Source organism: Xiphophorus hellerii, chromosome 1 (genome assembly GCF_003331165.1).
Source record: "Xiphophorus hellerii strain 12219 chromosome 1, Xiphophorus_hellerii-4.1, whole genome shotgun sequence".
Lineage (NCBI taxonomy): Eukaryota > Metazoa > Chordata > Actinopteri > Cyprinodontiformes > Poeciliidae > Xiphophorus > Xiphophorus hellerii.
In genome coordinates, this window is record NC_045672.1 from 29,279,420 (window position 1) to 29,298,649 (window position 19,230).

At 35.2% G+C, this 19,230-nt stretch overlaps 2 protein-coding genes across 2 annotated transcripts; one reads left to right on the forward strand and one right to left on the reverse strand.

The window, feature by feature from the left end:
• Positions 1 to 328: 328 nt before the first annotated feature.
• Positions 329 to 7,002, reverse strand: LOC116717475 (V-type proton ATPase subunit S1-like). Its single transcript, XM_032558901.1, has 10 exons — positions 6,840 to 7,002; positions 5,475 to 5,595; positions 4,850 to 4,924; positions 4,575 to 4,768; positions 3,572 to 3,609; positions 3,396 to 3,481; positions 3,066 to 3,295; positions 2,948 to 2,980; positions 1,924 to 2,146; positions 329 to 1,285 (listed from the first exon to the last, which is right to left on the reverse strand). The coding sequence occupies exons 1-10, from the start codon at positions 6,959 to 6,961 to the stop codon at positions 1,073 to 1,075; spliced, it is 1,335 nt and encodes a 444-aa protein (XP_032414792.1). The 5' UTR covers positions 6,962 to 7,002; the 3' UTR covers positions 329 to 1,072.
• Positions 7,003 to 8,930: 1,928 nt separating this feature from the next.
• Positions 8,931 to 19,161, forward strand: gdi1 (GDP dissociation inhibitor 1). The gene is made up of 11 exons (XM_032558950.1): positions 8,931 to 9,247; positions 11,443 to 11,550; positions 11,652 to 11,751; positions 13,101 to 13,235; positions 13,341 to 13,539; positions 13,635 to 13,766; positions 14,937 to 15,036; positions 15,121 to 15,292; positions 16,234 to 16,378; positions 16,476 to 16,530; positions 18,318 to 19,161. The coding sequence occupies exons 1-11, from the start codon at positions 9,203 to 9,205 to the stop codon at positions 18,468 to 18,470; spliced, it is 1,344 nt and encodes a 447-aa protein (XP_032414841.1). The 5' UTR covers positions 8,931 to 9,202; the 3' UTR covers positions 18,471 to 19,161.
• Positions 19,162 to 19,230: the final 69 nt, after the last annotated feature.

A 19,230-nucleotide genomic window follows, 5' to 3' on the forward strand; every position in this document is an offset into this window, starting at 1 on the left:
TCACGTTTTTTCTAGGAAATGTCAAAAATTAATTTGCAAATTAAAAAGCAACTTTTTCTTGCAAATATTTGACAATGGAGTGCTCAAATTTATGACATTAATCTCAAAATTTTTGTTTTCTCACAAACATTTTGCTTCTGGAGTCAGAATTTCTTTTTTTTTTCTGTTTTATCTTTTCTATCTACCATGGTCCTAATATTTAGAGCTACATTAACAATAGCTCTAAAACAAAATACACACATACACATTATGTAATATTATAAATTATTACATTACACACACACGCACCCACCCTCACACGCATACATATATTCAAACATTTTACAACTGTTTAATCCATTTATTTTTATTCACTATTTTAATTCAAATTCCAAAATACTTTATTGATTCCAAGGGAAAATTAAATGTTCTTGTAAAGCATTAATTCAATATTCTTTCAAGAGTTATTGTAGATGTTAAATTAGAGGCAATTTACAGTACATGCAGTAGCATTTGCACATCAAAAGTTTTGATAAATATCCAATGAGGCACAAAATGGATTAGCTGATAACCATTAGGCTTGCAAGGCAAAGTACGGTAAACGGAGTAATTTTATTTTTTACAAATAAATTACAGTCTAAGCGAACATCGTATAACAGTGATAAACTAATGTGGCCGAACCCTGACAAGTGAAAAATAGATATTTTACACAGCCACGTTTGTTTTCTTTTACTAGTAATGCTAGTATATGATTAAAAAAGCAAGATTTGAGGTCTGTAATGTTCCAGCCAGCATTCAGTGAACACATGCATTTTGGCAATAAAGGCATTTTCAGGTAAGAGTGCAAACTGCTTGTTTCAGGCACACTTTTCTTTAGCACAGACATTAAATCAAATTTTATAACTTATAGATTTTGGGACATTAAAATATGGTGGAAAAAAAGGAATGTGTTTTACTCTCAAAACGTCTGCCAGGGAATTGCTAAAGAAAACTGAACAAAAGCATTTGTGTCTATAGAGGTCCAGACGTAGAAGCAACATGGCAGCTTCATTAGGGACTGATGGACACTGGAGGGCATCTTTGGTTGAACGCTTTAATCGGACTGAGGGACTGAAATCGATGGACCTTTGGGGTCATCAAACCGGTCCATTGTGTTTAGCTGCATGATCATATGCAAGCCGTACACAAAAATTAGCAGCATGAGCAGTGAGGTGATGAGGCCCATCCAAATCCCAGCCGTAAAGAAACTGGCGCAGTCGCTGGCGTAAGAAAAGTTTGTTCCATTGGCCAACCGGAAACCCTGAATCTGCACCGGAAAAGAAACACAAAAAATTATTAAATTATTTATTTTTAAAAATCATAATTTCCTTAAACTAATCATTAAAATAAGCACTTGGCATTCATGCGATGTTAGAACAGTATTTTCAGTATTTTTCAAAGTGGGAGCGCTAGAGGGCGCCGTGGGGCATCAGAAAGGTAAATAAAAATATGTAACAAATTGAATCCCATGCGTTTTTTAATCTTATAAATTTTGCTTTCTGTTATTCAATCATTTTTAAATATAAAACATAATTAAAAATAATTTATTTACATTTTTGTTTCTGATTGGCCGACAGTGAAATTAAACAAACCGTTTTGCTCCTCAAGCAAGACATTAAAAAGTTTATGACAAAAAAACAAAAAATGTGGAGGAGATTTGGTGGAATAAAGTAAAATATTAATGGGACTAATACAAAACAGTACATACTTCCTTAAGATCAAACGTTTGATAAAATTTTCCGCCACAGAACTCATGGCCAATTAAAATCAGAAGGTGTGAGGCAGCATTTATGCTAAATGAATGTAAAAATTACTGAATAGTTAATAATAATAAAAAATAAAAACATTCTAAAAGTTTATGTTTCCTTACATATTTTGTAACATTATGTGGAAAACAGCTATTACCTGGAAGTCAACAAAACTCAGCCTCCACTGAGTGGAGTTTACAGGGACTAGCAGGGCGTCTCCGACCGACTGGCAGTGGAAAGAATACTCTGCAGGCGCGTAGATCCCGTGACTCCCAACAAAAGACGCGGTCTGACCAGATGAACGCACCTGCATCTGAACAGAGTCCAGGGTGAACCAGTTTCGAGCAGAAACTGGATAGAACCGCTGACTCATTGTAAACCTGCCAATTAGCAGGAGAAGAAAAGAGAGTTACTCGAAAATGTATTGAGAAATGATGAATTGATTTCAACAAATGAAAAAAGTGTCAAGATTATATTAGTATAGAAATCTGAAAAGTTTATAGTTTCAGAAACTATGGGGAAATATCAGTCATTTTTATTGATGCATTTATTTATTCACCTGGTATGGATCAATATTAAAAAAGCTTTCTTGCATTTTCACAGAGAAAAGTTACAAAACATTTTCTAAAAAAAAAAAATTCTTACCAAGTTTCTGGCATTAAGCAAATAGAAATAAATTTGGTAATTCTAACTAAGGTAAAAGAAGAAAAGTTCAGTCTGATTTAACTACAGACACTGAGAAAAAATATTTTGTGTCTTTTTTCAGTGCGTGTAAATATCTGACTTAAAACTGTATAATAACTATAAAAAACTTTGATAATAAAAACTCCTACAATGTCTCATTATTATTGTTTTGTATTTTGTTTGTATAAATAAAATATTATTGGACTGTATTGGATGAAGCACTGTAGTTTGAAAAAAAAACAACTAAAAAAGGTACAGCAGTTAAAAGACAAAATATAGTTTTACAATATATTATGTCTACTAATCGAATCAGGTTTAAACTCTATATTAAATACATGCAGCCTTATTTTTCTATACAGCTTTAAAAAGTTATTTTTAGACGGTTACTTTCTAAATACTTTCCATATTTCAGACTTTAGAAAAGTCAACCGATGACTGTCGTTCAAAACATTACTCAAATAAGATTAAAGTTTTTAGTGTGCAGCTTGTTGCCTTACCTCAGAGTGTAGTTCAGAAAGGTAAGCACAAGCCTACAGATGGGGGAAAAGCAATTAAATAACTTTATAATCTATAATATAAAAAAAATCATCTTTAAACTGAAAACCGCTGTCTTACTCTGAAGTAGTGTTGCTACACATGGATCCATTCGTTGTTGCGTTTTCTATAGGAAGGTAGATGGGCTTCTGAGGGCCTGGGGGCGTGATGGAGAGATTCTGAGCCCACAGCATAATGCAGGGAAGTCCGGCCGTATTATTAAATATTATAGGCTCTTTATCATCAGCTGCAGAGGCTTGTAACAAGGTCCGGCCCACTTGCTGGTTTAACGAAGATGACATTGAAATCGCCTAAAAATTTGAACAAAGTTCACTGAGTAACTTGTACAAAAAAATCCAGAGCATGTCCAAACTTTAACCATTTATGTTTCTGACAACTGTGAGATCTTACTTGTGATGGCTGCAGCCCTGTGTACACTGCAGTGTACGAAACATCTTTGGCCTTCAGGGAACTCAGAACTTTCCCTATAATCTCATCTGGTGACAAAAAAAATGTGTTATATCCATTATACTGAAATCAATCCCTAATTCTGTACTTTAAACAGATAACCAGTATTTTAAACATACCATTGCTGGAGAGGACTTCCTTGCAAGATTTGAGTGAGCTGCAAAACAATAAAGAATTGGTAAATCTCTGCGTTTCCATTACAAATGTGAGCAAATCTGTCAATGTTCTGCTGATGTTGAAAAAACACAATTTTGAAATTAAATTTAAATAAGCTTGTTCATACAATAAGTCATTAAAAATTATGCAACAGTGGATGTAAAAGTTTTATGAAATGTATCCATGTTTCAGCAATCATGATCTATCAGAAGGAATGTCTGTGTTTTATTCAGGCACTGGGGAGACAGGCAATAAGCAATAAATCAACTAATCGCATGACAAATTAAAATAAGCTCAATAATTTCCATTTGCATGATTTATCATTTATCTCTTTTTACCAAAAACTGGATGACAAATGTCTTCAACTAGCCATTCTTTTAAAGGACAATTTTGTTTACGAAGTCTTCATTATTCATTTTATTTGTCATTTCTGTTGTTTTAGTTTATTTATTTTCAATATTCAAAACCTCTTCCAGTTCCAGTCAAAAACATTCATCAGAATTTAATGCCAACTGATCTTTGAGAATGTGTTCTTGCATTATAATACCATTACTTGAAAATGGCCTCAAAACAACAATATTGTCATTTATCGTAATAACTTCTTTAACGGTTTATCGTCTAGAAAAATTATTGTGACAGATTTTAATTTGGGGCATTTTGGGGAAATTGTAGTCAGATTTCACAGAAGAGCTATAGATTCAACACACTCAAAAGACAACCTTATATGAACCATCACTTCCTGTCTTCTTCTTCATCGTTCCCCTTACATCTAATTCCGATACGGCTAAAAAAACCACCTCGTCCTACTACAAAACTTTTTTTATTGAAAAACTTCAGTTTTCTCTAAACTGAAGTTTCTATTAAGAGAATTTATTTTCACAATTTCAATTTGCGCATTTTTATGGTTACTAGGAACGCAGCTGGTGATTACAAATGGAAATTCACAGAAAAACAAAAGAATCTCACTCGCAACCGTAAGGCAGATTGATGATCAGTAAATTGCTGATCGATGTGTTGAGGCTCAGGTGAGACAGAGTGTCTGGATCGACCAGCAGGGGGGCAGCGCCGAGTTTCTGCTGCAGCAGGGTGGGGATGGCAGACTCTCCTGTCCACTCCAGAGCAGGAAAATTCACTGAAGAGGAAGCGGACTGGAGTGCAGCCTGTAAAAAAGTGATTGGAAAGAGTTTTAATATTATGCAGGTTAGTTACCAGCTCATAATTAGTGCCCAAAATAAACCCACCTCAAGGTTCCTAAAGACACTTTCCTGCTTGTTTCCAAACACTCCACCAAACAGGGTGAAGTCATCTTTGCTTAACTAAACATATAAATAAACATATTTAGTTAAAAACAAGCAACAAAATGATCAAAATGAGTTAAGTAAGAATCAACACAATAACCAAACTGCAAAAAGCCCAGAACAATGAAAGCAGGAACCGTGCAAAGGGAAGTACAGTAAAAGCTCAGAGTCACGCCAGAATGAGAAGTCTGTTCCAGAGTCTCCTGATTCAGTAAGACTGGCGCTTTTTGTTTAACATTTACTGCAGAGAAGGAGGCTGGGTTTTAATTTACCCACTTGTTGATTTGTACAAAAAAGGTTCTGTGTGCCATGGGATGTCTCAAAACGCCAGGAAGTCCAATAATAATACCCTCTTTGATAACTGATGGTTTAAAATAATTATATATATACAAATTATACATGACATTTGTGCTTTTTTTATTACAATTTATCTCCATTGTTTGTCTTTAAGTACTAACAGAAATAAAAATGATATTTAGTGAATGCCAAACTGTCTTAATAGGGGAAGGATGTTAGCCTCAGCTAACTTGTGTTAGCAAAAGCTAACTAATGTGTGCGATGCTCTGACCTTGTCCTGCAGGAACAGGATCACAGTGTTGGAGCCAGAGCCAAACACAGGCGTGAGGTAGGCGGCCAGCTCCTCCATGGATGTTATGTGTCCGGCCGGTGGAGAGGTCAAAGATGGCAAACTGAAAATGACAACAACAGAAGCTAAATGCTAATTCTTCAACTTAGTTGCTAAAACATTAAGAACAGTCATCACAGCAATTTACAGGTTTATCCATGAGTCAATACATTTTCAATTAAAGTATTTTCATTAGTCTGTTAGACGTGTCTGCTGTCACAAAATAAATAAATTCATTTACTTATTTGCAGCGTATATTTGTGATCAAATCACATGAGAGATGATTAAGCTAACACCTGAAATGTTCTTTTTATTTCTTATTCCAGATTTTAGCTTTGAGGAATTCAGATGATAATTTAAACAAATACACAATATAATTTCTTAATTTTGTTTGGTTCATTAATAACCAGTACCTATATGCTAAATAAGTCACTGATTTGATACATGAGCACCCAAAAATAAAATCAGGTTTTAGTTTTTAACAATAATGTTTAGCAACATTAATGCAAAGCCTTTTTGTTTCAAGGCAGATTATTCTTTATTACTGTTTTTAATTGTATAAATGTCATTTTACTCTAAAAAAAAAAGTTACACTCAGGCTAAATAAAGGGATTGAAATATGCAAGTAAATTACATCTATATTACTTACTAAAATCACATATAATTCAACAAAGGTCATAAGCTGAATGTTTCATGGCAATTTCTAAAACATATACGTATAAAAGTGAACTTCTTTGTACATTTTGGTCACAGTATTTCAAAGGCTTTAATGATCCAAAATTGTATATTTTTAACCTAAACTCAACATCATAGCATCAACTAAAAGCTAGTTTAGTGTTCTCTCAGACGAAACAGTTTGCTTTGAAATGCAACTCTTTAGAAAATGTTGCTAACATTCCTAATAATGCCAGCTAATCAGCTCGATTATTGAGCCTCTTGTCATGTCATTGACCCACAATCACACAAAACACAATTTGCAGCTTTAAGAAAAATATGTGTGTATTTTTACATCGGAAATTTAAGTTGTATTATTAGTTATGCTGGACGTTTGTTTATGAAAATAAATACAACACTCTATATTTAATAACGCCCACAGATGAATTGTCGAATAAACTCTTTATAGTTTCTTTAAAAAAAAAAAAACTACGAATACAGAAAAAAATCCATCTTTTCTTCACGTTTGTGTTGTTTTAGAAATTCTAGACATTAAAAAGCTACGTAGCCACTTGTGTTAGCTTTAGCATGTAAGACCAGACTTCAAATGAGTCTTGCTACGTAAATTTAAAAACGAAAAAGAAAATTCAATACCTTTTGGTAGACCACATAAGAAGTGGCACTTGTGCCGTGCTGCTCCCTGAAGCTAAAAAGGCGGCGAAAAAGAATATAAAAGCCATTATTGATCCTTTACTGAAGTTCCTGGATTCCGCCATTTTCGTTCTCCTTTCCGCACTGCTGCGCGTCACGTGACTCTAACCAGCTGACAGTCATGTGAGCAGATCCAAAGAAAGAACTTCCTGCTTCTTTCATTCAACCGGAGCAGCTCAACACTCACTCCCAGTGCAGCGGAAGGCTGCAGCCCTTACCATTTTGTTCTGTTTTAGTTGAAATTAAAGCTTAAGGAAGGTTTTAATTTACACAACCTGGTATCGCTGAACATATTAGCTCTCTTCCCGCCTGCTTTAATGTTAAAAATACATCATAATGTTGCAATCTGTAATAAAACACCTGCTATTGTTCTTAATAACGCTTGAAAATGTGTTTAAAGTGCGCTGACTAAAAAGTGAGGGTTCACCTGGCAGCTGTCCATGGTGCTGACACTACCTAAAATCATGACAATTTACCACCACAGCTTTTATATGCCTCGATGTTCACACATAGCGATATAAAATTCTGAAAACAAATACTACAAAGAAAGTAACTGCATATACAAGTAAAACTATATGATGCCTTTTGTTATATTTATAAAGCCCAACGTGTTTTCAGTCTGAAAAACCAACTCCCATCCACCCAGCTGTGGCGGCGGAGGGATACCACTGCGTGCATCCACGCAGGCAACGCTGGACCTACAACTGGGAAGGAAGGATGGAAAATACTCAGAAACAAGCTTTGCTCCCAGGATAAACTGGTAAAATCTGAACAGAAATGTTGAACTAAACTTTAGGTGTGAAGAAGGCAACTCAAAGTGGGGTTTCCCTCTGGCCCCATTGTGTTGTTAGGTGGGAAGAAGCATAGGCATAGAAGGGTAGACGCCGCATAAGCATCCGGATTGTGCATCAACGTCGCCGCCATATTGGGGGTGTCATTTATAGGGAGATTTATCCAAAAAGATTATAGAAAGGATTTTATATGGAACTGTTTGTAATAATGAATGAAGAAAATTATATTAATAGTAATGATAACAAATCTAATTATTTTATATACAAAAAATTTGGAGAGAAGATGTGGAAAAATGTTTAAATATTACACATTTTACATACGATTTCTATGATCGTTGTAGAATTATTTTATTATATTTAACATCAGATTTAAAAAGTCAGAATATATAACTTGATTAAAAAAAATTCTACCACAGAACCAGAGGTGGACAGAGTAACCAGAAATTGTACTCAAGTAAGAGTAAAAGTAGCCATCCAAGAAATACTCAAGAAAGAGTCAAAAAGTATTTGGTAAAAAGTCTATTCAAGTACTCAGCAACTGATACAATTATCAGTCATTTAATATTTAAAATTGCATAATCAAACCAACCAAAATATAAATTTACATGGAAATTTTGGTAGTTTAATGACAATAATTCATATAAGTAACAAAAAAATCAAATCAGGCAAAGTAACAATTTTCCAAATCATTTTCTTTGAAACTTTATCAAAAACCTGCTAGTGTGTGTTTGATGATTTTTTTTTTTAACATTTTTGTTCTGGGTAGAGAATCCTGAAATTTGACTTGGTTAAGAGTAGTAATAAAGTTACTCAAGCAAAAGTACAAAGTACAGCATAGTAAAAATACTTTTTCAAAAATGTTACTCAAGTAAATGTAACTAGTTTTCTACCCAACTCTGAATAGAACTAGTTGCCAACTAAAACCAGAAGGTATGAGGCAGCATTTATGTGAAATGAATGTAATAATTATTGAACAGTAAATACAAGCGATAAGAAAAACATACAATTCAATGTTTCTTTATATATTTTGTAGCCTTGTCTAATCAACATTTGGACTATACAAAACATATATTGTACAGAACTTAATTCAGCAAAATCATTTGAAACGTAAATGTTGCTTTCCAAGGCGAATACTCCACTCACAATATGGCGGACGCGCTGACGCATCGTCTGTGCTTCGCTACGTCTATGGGAGGATGGGAGAGAGAGGAGGATGCGCACTATTTCCCGACGCGCAGTGACATTGTTCTCTATCGCTCCATGGACAGGGCCATCTTTGGTCGTCTCCGCCGGTGACAGTGTGGGCTGTATTCCCCATTGATCATTAATGCCCAATGATTAATAAATAACACGTTCCGCTGAAGAGCCTTTTAAAGCAGCCACGCCTGAGAGAAAACACAGGAATTTAATTTCTCAGCTTTTTTTTGTGGAGCCACTGGCATTATTTCCTTCAGCACCCCTTCATTTCCCCAGGCTGAAAAAAAGAGGGCGAGACGGGAGAGGCGGTGATACAACATGGATGAGGAATATGATGTGATCGTTTTGGGCACCGGACTCACAGTGAGTAGAGACAAATAAAAACAGAGTTTGTGAACTTTTTAAATGATTTCCCCCCCTCCACACACAGAGACAGAGATAAGGCCTGCTATCGTCTCTGGAGCGAAAGCCTCAGCTGCAATTGTGCGCTGTGACATCAGATAATTGTGTTTGGATTTGCGCATTAGAAATATCGCTAAATAAAACTACAATTGAGCTTCTCGTCTGTCGCCAAGAAGCCCGCAGATCTCAGAGTCAGCTGGGTGGTTTTTAAATATTTTTTATTGTTATTTCGGCTGCAGACTGTGCTCAGTGTTGTGTTACGCCCTGTAGCATCTTTTAGGCGTAACCCTTCAGTGTGTCATGGTTCTCTTTGCATAGACAGGCCTCCATCCTGGGGTTGGCGCAGGCCTGATGGCACAGCTTTTTATTCACGGCTTTACTTTTCCTAAACACGCACTGCGACAGAAACACACCGGCCATCAAGATGTTTCATTTTCACCATGTTTGCAGCTATAGCAGCAAATATTTAGGTAGGTTATTATTGTGTCACACGCCTCTCTAACAGCTGTTTATATAATAATAATAATAATAATAATAATAATAATAATAATAATAATAATAACAATAATAATACATTTAATAAAGAAAATAAAAAATATTAAAAAAACAATTCAATAAGATGTGATTAGAGTTAATTCACTTAATAAACATGGTATCTAAAACATAATTTAACAAGTTATTATTAATATTATTACAACTTTCTCTGGATCATGATGACCTTCAAATCCAATTTAATGTGTTTGTAACTCATTAGTTCAAGAATTTTCAAATAGTTTTTTATTGAAAGTGATGGTTCTGCTGTAGCAGTCTGTGTTACAGTGAATTTGAAGAAGCCTCTGACTGAAGACACTGTTTTTTCTAATATGGTCAGAGTTGTCCATCATTTCATTTATTTTATGTAAAATCCTTTAAACTTAAGTAAAAAATATATCTTTCCTTAATTATTTCTAACATATATAAAGACCCAATATATCTTGTTACCTTGTTGGGTTTTTTATTTACTTACTAGTTATTTTTCAATAATAATAAAAGTTATTTTCCTATTCACTCATTGTTTTTCATGTATCTATTACATAGATACATGCTTTGATTTTTGATCAATTTGAAAATGATCAAATTGATTTCATGATTTTATGAAAAATTCTCTAACGTTAAGTAAAAAAATACCCATTTATTAAATCATTTATAGCATAAATAATTCAACTACCCATTATATCTTACCTGTAATAACGCCATGGTCAGTTACATTTTTAGTTATTTACTAGTTATTTTAATAATAATAATAATAATAATAATAATAATAATAATAATAATAATAATAATAATACTTACTTCCCTATTTACTTATTAACATATATGTTGCTTCTATGTAAAATTTTCAACTTTTTAACAATTTTGAGGTAGGAAATGATCAAAATTGACATAATTTTATTGAGTTTAAAGATGGATGGATGGGTATTTTCTAAAGATTTATTTATATATATTTATTATTACCAGACTGTAAGTAGCTCCTAGCGGAACTTCATTTGCAGCCGTTTTTCTAATTGCACCCACTGAAATTATTACAAACTTTGGAGAGTCAAAGAAGAGGGGTGAAGTTTAACGATTAGATTATTAGTTATTGGTCAACAAAAAATGTAGGGAGGTCATGAAACACAGTAGAAATGTGTAAAGTAGCAATGAAATAATTAAATGTACACACAACAACTCCTTTTATAAACTTGTCCTGTGCCAGCAGGGTGACTAAACAATTACAAAGTCATTTTATACTTTGGATCGACTCTGATCACATTTACAGTAAATTAAGAGCAGAATATAAAAATTTCTTGTGGTGTGTTTGAAATATTTCGTGGTTAGTGTGAGGCGTCCCGTGACAGTCAGATGTAAAGATTTAGACTGAAACATACAAAATAATAGGGGTGAAATGATTAGTTATGGTTATCGTCATTGTTTTTGCACGTTTGAAGATAAATTCTATGATTTATTTTTGATGTTGAACATCAAAATGCATTTTTTTATAGAAGTTTGCACTATCAGTGCAGCAGTTGTGTTCTGGTTGTGATGGTGCACTTTCCTTAAACCTGTTAGCTATGGTTAGTTGATTTCCGGCTGTTTGTTTTCTGAGTGTTTTCTGGGTGTTTAAATGTTTCATGCAGGAATGCATTCTGTCTGGGATCATGTCTGTGAATGGGAAAAAGGTTCTGCACATGGACAGGAACCCTTACTACGGTGGGGAAAGCTCTTCCATTACACCGCTGGAAGAGGTACGGGGGACAACAAATCATATTTAAAGAATTATTTGATCATATTTTTGTTAATTCCTAAGAGTTGAATGAATTTGCTTTTTCTCTTTCGTGTCCTGCAGCTTTACAAGCGCTTTACTCTCCCTGATAGCCCACCGGAGTCAATGGGCAGAGGAAGGGACTGGAACGTTGATCTCATCCCCAAGTTCCTCATGGCCAATGGTCAGTATCAGCTTAAATGTACTGCATTCAACTTTTCCACATTTTGTCACGTCACAGCCACAAACTTTATAGTTCTTATTGGGATTTCCAACAGAAGGAAGCACAATAATGGTTAAGTGAACGTTCATATATTTGAACGGTCCAGTCAAAGTCCAGACCGAAATCCAATTAAGAATGTGAAATTTGATGTGCACAGATGTTCTCCATCCAATTTGTCTGACAGCAAATTATTGTGAAATTAAATGAAAATATGTTTAAAGTTGGTAAGGACACATCCGAAAATACTTCCAACTGTAGCTGCAATGAAAAATTGTTCATGAATGTCACATTAATATGTTTTCCTGGACAATAAATTGTCCCAGAAGTTAATAAATTAAACAATAATGTTGTTATTTTGGGGCTATTTTCATGTAATATACTGGTAATGGCATAATAATGCAAGAAGAGATTCTCAAACATCAATAAAATTTCAATTCTAATGAACACTTAACACTGGAACTGAAAAACATTTTAAAAATCCAAAATAAATAAACAAAACAACTCAAACAACAAATATAATTATAAAGTGTCTGTAAACAAAATCATCCTTCAAAAAATGGGTTAGTTAAGACCAAAGCACCAGACTGAAGACTTTTATCACCGAGTTTTTGGTAGAAAGAGAAAAATGATAAATTATGCTATTGGAAATTATTGAGCTCGTTTTACTTTATCATGCGATTAATTGATTTATTGCTTATTGCGACAGGCCTGTTCATGTCACAGTTTTCAGCTCTTTGACCCATTTGAAAACCATTCTTCACTTACTTCCTATTTCAAAATCATGTGGTGTTTTGTGTTGGTCGTTCTGCTTAAAATCTCATTAAATACAGTGAGGTTTCCTGTTATCCAAGGGATTATATACATTTCAAAGTCATTGCAGAACCTTAGATATCATAAACATAAGATAAAATAAGTTGATAAGAAAATCTTACCAAGTATTTTTGGTCTAGTTTCTTAGTGAACTTGAAATAAGTGAAAAGTAGCTCAAAAGCAACATTTCAGGAAGATACTGGAATTAGAGTTGAGTAAATAATTAATTAAAAATTAATTTTAAAAAAGTACTGTTTCCACTAGAAGACTATTGTACTGAAAACAAGACATTTTTCTCATGTTATAAGTGAAATAATCTACCAGTGGAACTAACGTTTTAATCAACATTAAGGAATTATTGCTGAAAAGTTACTTGTATGCTAATTTTCTTTTATTTCAAGTGTACTGAGATATTTGGAGTTGAAAGTAAGCCAAAAATATTTGGTAAAATTTTGTGTTTTTGCAGTGAAAGATTCAAAGAACGAGTGTGTGTATTTTAGGTCAGCTTGTGAAGATGCTGCTATACACAGAAGTGACTCGGTACCTGGACTTTAAAGTGGTGGAGGGAAGCTTCGTCTACAAAGGAGGAAAAATCTACAAGGTGCCGTCAACCGAGACAGAGGCACTTGCTTCCAGTAAGACTCACAAAACTCCTCGGATACAAATACACAAAGAGCTGCGCTCATGTTTAATAGTTCCTTGTTAAATTTTGAGATGAATCGTCTTATTTCAACGTCTAGATCTGATGGGAATGTTTGAGAAGAGAAGGTTTCGGAAGTTTTTGGTCTTTGTGGCCAATTTCGACGAGAACGACCCCAAGACCTTTGAGGGGGTTGACCCTAAAACCACCACCATGAGGGACGTCTACAAGAAGTTTGACCTGGGCCAGGACGTCATCGACTTTACTGGACACGCCCTGGCCCTCTACCGGACAGATGAGTAAGAGTTGGAAAAAAGACATTTGAAACAAAAGTACAAATATTTCAGGAAATTTAATGTAAAGATTTACTTGATTGTCTTATATCTGCATCCAGCTATCTTGACGTTCCCTGTTTGGAGACGATCAATCGTATCAAACTGTACAGCGAATCTCTGGCGCGTTATGGAAAGAGCCCCTACCTCTACCCGCTGTACGGTCTGGGGGAACTGCCGCAGGGATTTGCCAGGTTTTTAAATCATTTCTCATTAATTAGTCAAAATTTCTGTACAGAGGAGAAAAAAGCTTGTTCATCTTTTATTGCATTTGCATAATTTCACTTTTAACATTGGTTTAAAATCAAGCCTTTAGTTTGAGTACATTTGTCCGGGAAAGAAACACTGCTATGTAAAGAAGTTATTTTTAACAAATCACCAGTTGCACAGTTATTGTTCCCCTCCTTGCCTGTGGTGGCGCTGCACCAAGAATTACTGAAGGAAACGACATAAAAGCCTCAGAAGAAGAAACTGAACATAACTTCCTCTTTCACGAAATGTAAACAAAACTGGAGTAGCGATTTTACTGGTTGGAGGATTTCTCTTTTGTCGCTGGTAAAAAGACTATGAGCCATTTCTCCAGCTAGCGATACACTTGCACGTTTGTTTTTGGTGTATTTACCCAGAATGCCGAGTGCTTTAGTCCACTTCCTGCTTTTGGAGCGATCTCCGGTTCCCTTGGCATTTACAAACACATTCAAACTGCGCCAACTGAACCGAGACCAAGGTTTTTAGTTCACATTTTTGGTCCCAATCAGAGGTCGATTGCTCATTCACACCTCCCCAAATAAACCGGACTTTTCAGGCAAACGGACCGGAGTTTGACTGAAGCAGATTAAACAGGGCTGGTGGGAGTACAGAGATTGAAGCTTTTGGCTACAAATACTCTAGAAAAATAATAAATGTGCGGAAAGTACTCAAGATCCATTGTTAGATATAGCAGAGGCTATTTGATACAATGGGACTTTTTTTATTTATTTCAGCAGTTCTGAAAACTTTGTTCTCACAACTTTGTTCTTACTGAAAATAGCTTCTTTAACTCATTAGTTATTCAAAATATTTGGCCAATCAACACAGAAATGGTTACCTAGAAAAATAATCAGATTTCATGTCTGAGCTGCTTAGTCCTTTTCAATGAAAATGAAAACCAGTGAAAACCAGTGAAATATAATTTTGTTGAAAACAGTTAACTTAATTTTTTCTTTATAAATGAATGTACCCAGATCGAAGGATGCGTGAAATTATGCTTCTGCAGTAACATAAGAATTGTTTTAATTTATGTCTGTAAACAACAGTAAAAGTGGAAAATATATATCTATATATAAAACAAAACTCCATTTAATTTGATTTAATTCGTCTGTTAGGCTGAGCGCAATCTACGGAGGAACCTACATGCTGAACAAGCCTGTAGATGAGATCGTAATGGATGGTGGCAAAGTGATTGGAGTGAAGTCGGAAGGCGAGGTATGACAGCTGTGGTATGTTGTTATTTATGTAATAATAATAAGTGTCTTTAAACGTGCTGGACGAATTTCTCTCCTGCTGCAGGTGGCTCGGTGCAAGCAGCTCATCTGTGACCCCAGCTACATCCCGGACCGCGTCCGTAAGGCGGGCCAGGTGATCCGTGTCATCTGCATCCTGAGCCATCCAATCAAGAACACCAACGACGCCAACTCCTGCCAGATCATCATCCCTCAGAATCAGGTCAACCGCAACTCTGGTGAGCACTTTTCAGCTGCAGGACCTGATTACGTTTACATATTTAGCAGAAACCGATTCTTTGATGTCATCTTAAACATATAGCTAAAACTCTGTAATGTTGCATTATGTAATAATGTAATAAAGTCAAGTTTTAAAATGTATTAAAACATCAGTAAAACCGCATTACGTAATAATAGACGCAAAATGTGATGAAACGCATTTTGGATTGTTTTGCCTTGAGCAACATGTAGATTAATACCAAGGGTTCTGACTGAGTTTGAAAAGGCGACTCAATGACCAAAGGTTTGGCATTTATTGACCAAAGTTTCAATTTTTAATTATACAGATCTTTATTAGCAGATCAGTATAAAAACCTCAGAAGAAGAACTAGCATAAACACAGTTTGTGATCGTTTATTACATTATCATTTCCAAAAAAGAGCTACCTACACATTTTGTAATAATTGGTGGAAAATATAGTAATGTTACATATGTGACAAAGTATTGCAAAATGAAGAATTTTTTTATATTTTGCATAAAAACATTTGATCACATTTTAAGTCTGATTTTATTACATTTATACATATTGTGGCATTACAAGATCTCTGTCATGCATTTGGTTTATCTCTTAATTTGCTGCCTATTATTAAACAGACCTGATAGTTAACTCTGAACATGTAATTTTCTTTATCAGCGGATCTGCTTCACAACTTGACACATTAATTTGCTCTCCTGTCGCAATTTAGCTACTTAGCTAATAGCATTACTAATACATTATGTTTCAAACATGAAACAGACTTGAACTTATTTCAAGCTATACTCAATGTAATCAGCCAAAATGGAGCCACCCTTGTTAAAAAAGTCTGAGTTTGGGATAATATGTGAATCTTTAAGTGGACAAATGACGTAAAGCAGTTCTAAAGGATTCTGATTGACTTTTTTTTTTTTTTTAAATGACCAGACATCTACGTCTGCATGATCTCTTACGCTCACAACGTGGCGGCCCAGGGGAAGTACATAGCCATCGTCAGCACCACAGTGGAGACCAGCGAACCCGAGGCTGAGATCGAACCGGCCTTGGAGCTCCTGGAGCCCATCGATCAAAAGTCAGTGACGTCTGTCGACACTTTGTGCTTTTATGCTTTAACAGCCTGGCATCCGTAGAAAATTTTATGATAATATTTACTCTTTCTTTTTCCTCAGGTTTGTGGCTATTAGTGACCTTTATGAGCCCACAGACGACGGCACTGAGAGCCAGGTAAGATTATTTCCCTCTTTTATGTTGTTTGTGGTTAATATGCTAATTAAACAAAAGCTTTTTGTTGTGAAATCTTCAACATTCATGTATTTATGTTCAAATTATTGCATTTCTTTCATGTCTTAGTGAATATTCTCTTTGGGGATTCTAATGGGGATGTATTCTGTAAATTTCACATTTTGCACATTTTTGTACTTCCATTTGGGTTTCTACGGCTTCTAAAAACAGCCTAAGTGCTAAGTTAATGTGTTTTGGTGTCTGGAAAATGATCTGTTTCAAAAACTTTTGGAATGTAACGTCACAAATCAGCAAGCACTGCCCGTTACCTAGCAACCTCAGCGGAACCCAACCCGTGACCTAGCAACCCAAGCAGATTTCCAGCACTTTCAGTCAGTTGGTTTTACCACTATATGCACTGTACAATGGCTACTGGAAAAGACAAGTGTTCTGTTGTCAGCTTATCATTCAGAAGCTACTTGTTGCATTCTTGTTGGTTGTGCTGTAAGCTCTACTAATGCTTTTCCATGTATAATTGTGCGTCTCATTATCGAAAAATGGTTTTGCGCAAAAAATTAGATAAACATGTTTTGTATATCGCGCAGACCTCTTCAATGAAGCACAATAGGTCACTTTTAAACTAAAAGGGATCAGATATTTTGCATTGCAGACTTCTGCAACAGCATAATGTATTTCCACTGCTAGCTGAGCAGTGTGCTGGAGTTTCCCCTTTTTTTCTAATATTTTATCATGCAAATGATTTCAAAAGCAAAAGTAAAAATGCAAAACAAAACTGCTTGTTAGGCACCAGCATTTTGTCGAAACTGCTTTCAGCTCCAAACATAGCTGCTGCCTCAGTCTCAGCAGCTATGTTAGCACAGTGCTAAGCTAGTGCTGCGTTAGCACCAGTTCATTTGCTTAAGCTGCTTAAGCATTGTTTCTTAATGTTTTTGATGTGTTAGTGTGTCTACAAACACTCTTTATGCAGGTCTAAATGTGAACAAATAAAGCATGGTTTTGTAAAATATCAAGTGGTAATATATATATATATATATATATATATATATATATATATATATATATATATATATATATATATATATAATGTGTTATTGGGCAACGTGATTTTCTTTTTAACCATCATGTTTTCTTTCATAGGGCTCATTTATTAATTTTTTCAGTACATATAAATATTAAATTCTATCCAGTGTATTAGTATCCCCAACTAATCAAATTATTATTAGCTCAAATAAAGAGAAAATAGGCCTGGATGTCCTGGGCTGATTAAAGTACTTGTTAATAAATCAATAACAATATATATCGTTATAGACATGTGATCAAGTAAAATTAACTAGTTACTACCCAACTCTGTATATAAACATAATTAAACAACAAATAAATTTAAGATTTAAAAGATTTAAGGGATAATTTTTTTTTCTCATCTTCTCTCCAAGTTTCTGAGGCCCCCACAGTGGGCACTGCCCGTTACCTAGCAACCCCAGCAAAGCCCAGGCCGTTACCTAGCAACCCAACTGAAGTAAATGCAACTAGTTACTGCCCAACTCTAGCAATGACTACTTTGTAGAAACAGATTTTTTTGTGTTATATGAGATCTATGCACCGTATCTTGCTGCTTTGTCACTTTCTACCTTAAAAAGTACAATAGTTTTATTTGAAATTTAGAAGAAATGCTGTCAGAAATTTGTTAAAAAAAAAAATCACAACCATTTTTGAAAATCAGAGATAAAATGATAGATAAATTGTCGTCGATTCTCACTGTTTTCTTCCAGGTCTTCGCCTCGAGGTCCTACGATGCCACGACTCACTTCGAGACCACTTGCAACGACATCAAGGACATCTACAAGCGCATGACTGGGACCGACTTTGACTTTGAGAACATGAAGCGCAAACAGAACGACGTGTTTGGGGAGGACGAGCAGTGAGGGCGGTCTGAGGGATTCCTGGGAGCAGAAAAAAGAAGCGAAGGCGGAAAAGGAGCCGAGAGACGGCGTCTGCCTCCATTTCTTTTCTCTTCCTCCCTCCCTCCACTCTCAATGAAATTCGCTCACAAACAAAAACACATACATGCTTTTCAAACACTCCCTTCCTCTGACACAGAAAAGCAGGGTTGAGTAGGTCTTTCTTTCAGTTGTGAAATATACAGTATAGTCATAACTTTAGCTTCGTCATTAGGGGTGAGTTTTTGACTTGTTGCAGATTTTCAGAACATTTCAGTCTGTTTTTGTCTGTCATTCTCATATCAGGCTTTAGCTGTTTGGCAGGTCTGAGCTTAACGTAAAATCCTCTCGCAGGGTCACCTCCAGTTGGCATGCATGCGTCTTTTACACAGTAGTTATTGTACATAGACTGGATCAACTCAGCGGTTTAAAGACCCGACCGCTCCCATCAACCCTGCTTTCACTCCCCGTCTTTTACTTGCGTGACTTAAAACAGACGCCACTCCTTTGTTGGCGAAAACTTAAATGTGATCCAAACAGGCATATAAATGGGCTGCTCTGTCAACTGGTAGTGCTCACTTTTGCAACGCTGTTGTGTTCTCAGTGCAAGCAGGAAAGTTAATCAGTGGCTATACCTGTCACCCTCCAACACCTCTACATAAAAAAATAAAAAAAAACAAAAAACACTTTTCTTTGTCTCAGTTATGTAACAACAGTTTTGAAACTGAATAGTTTACTTTCTAAC

Coding starts and splice junctions, on each gene's coding strand:
- LOC116717475 (XM_032558901.1), bottom strand. CDS start 6,961: ATGGCGGAATCCAGGAACTTCAGTAAAGGATCAATAATGGCTTTTATA. Junction 4,769..4,849: donor GTGTCTTTAGGAACCTTGAG/GTGGGTTTATTT, acceptor ACTTTTTTACAG/GCTGCACTCCAGTCCGCTTC. Junction 2,981..3,065: donor TGTAGCAACACTACTTCAGA/GTAAGACAGCGG, acceptor CCCCATCTGTAG/GCTTGTGCTTACCTTTCTGA.
- gdi1 (XM_032558950.1), top strand. CDS start 9,203: ATGGATGAGGAATATGATGTGATCGTTTTGGGCACCGGACTCACA. Junction 11,752..13,100: donor CAAGTTCCTCATGGCCAATG/GTCAGTATCAGC, acceptor TGTGTATTTTAG/GTCAGCTTGTGAAGATGCTG. Junction 13,236..13,340: donor GACAGAGGCACTTGCTTCCA/GTAAGACTCACA, acceptor TTCAACGTCTAG/ATCTGATGGGAATGTTTGAG.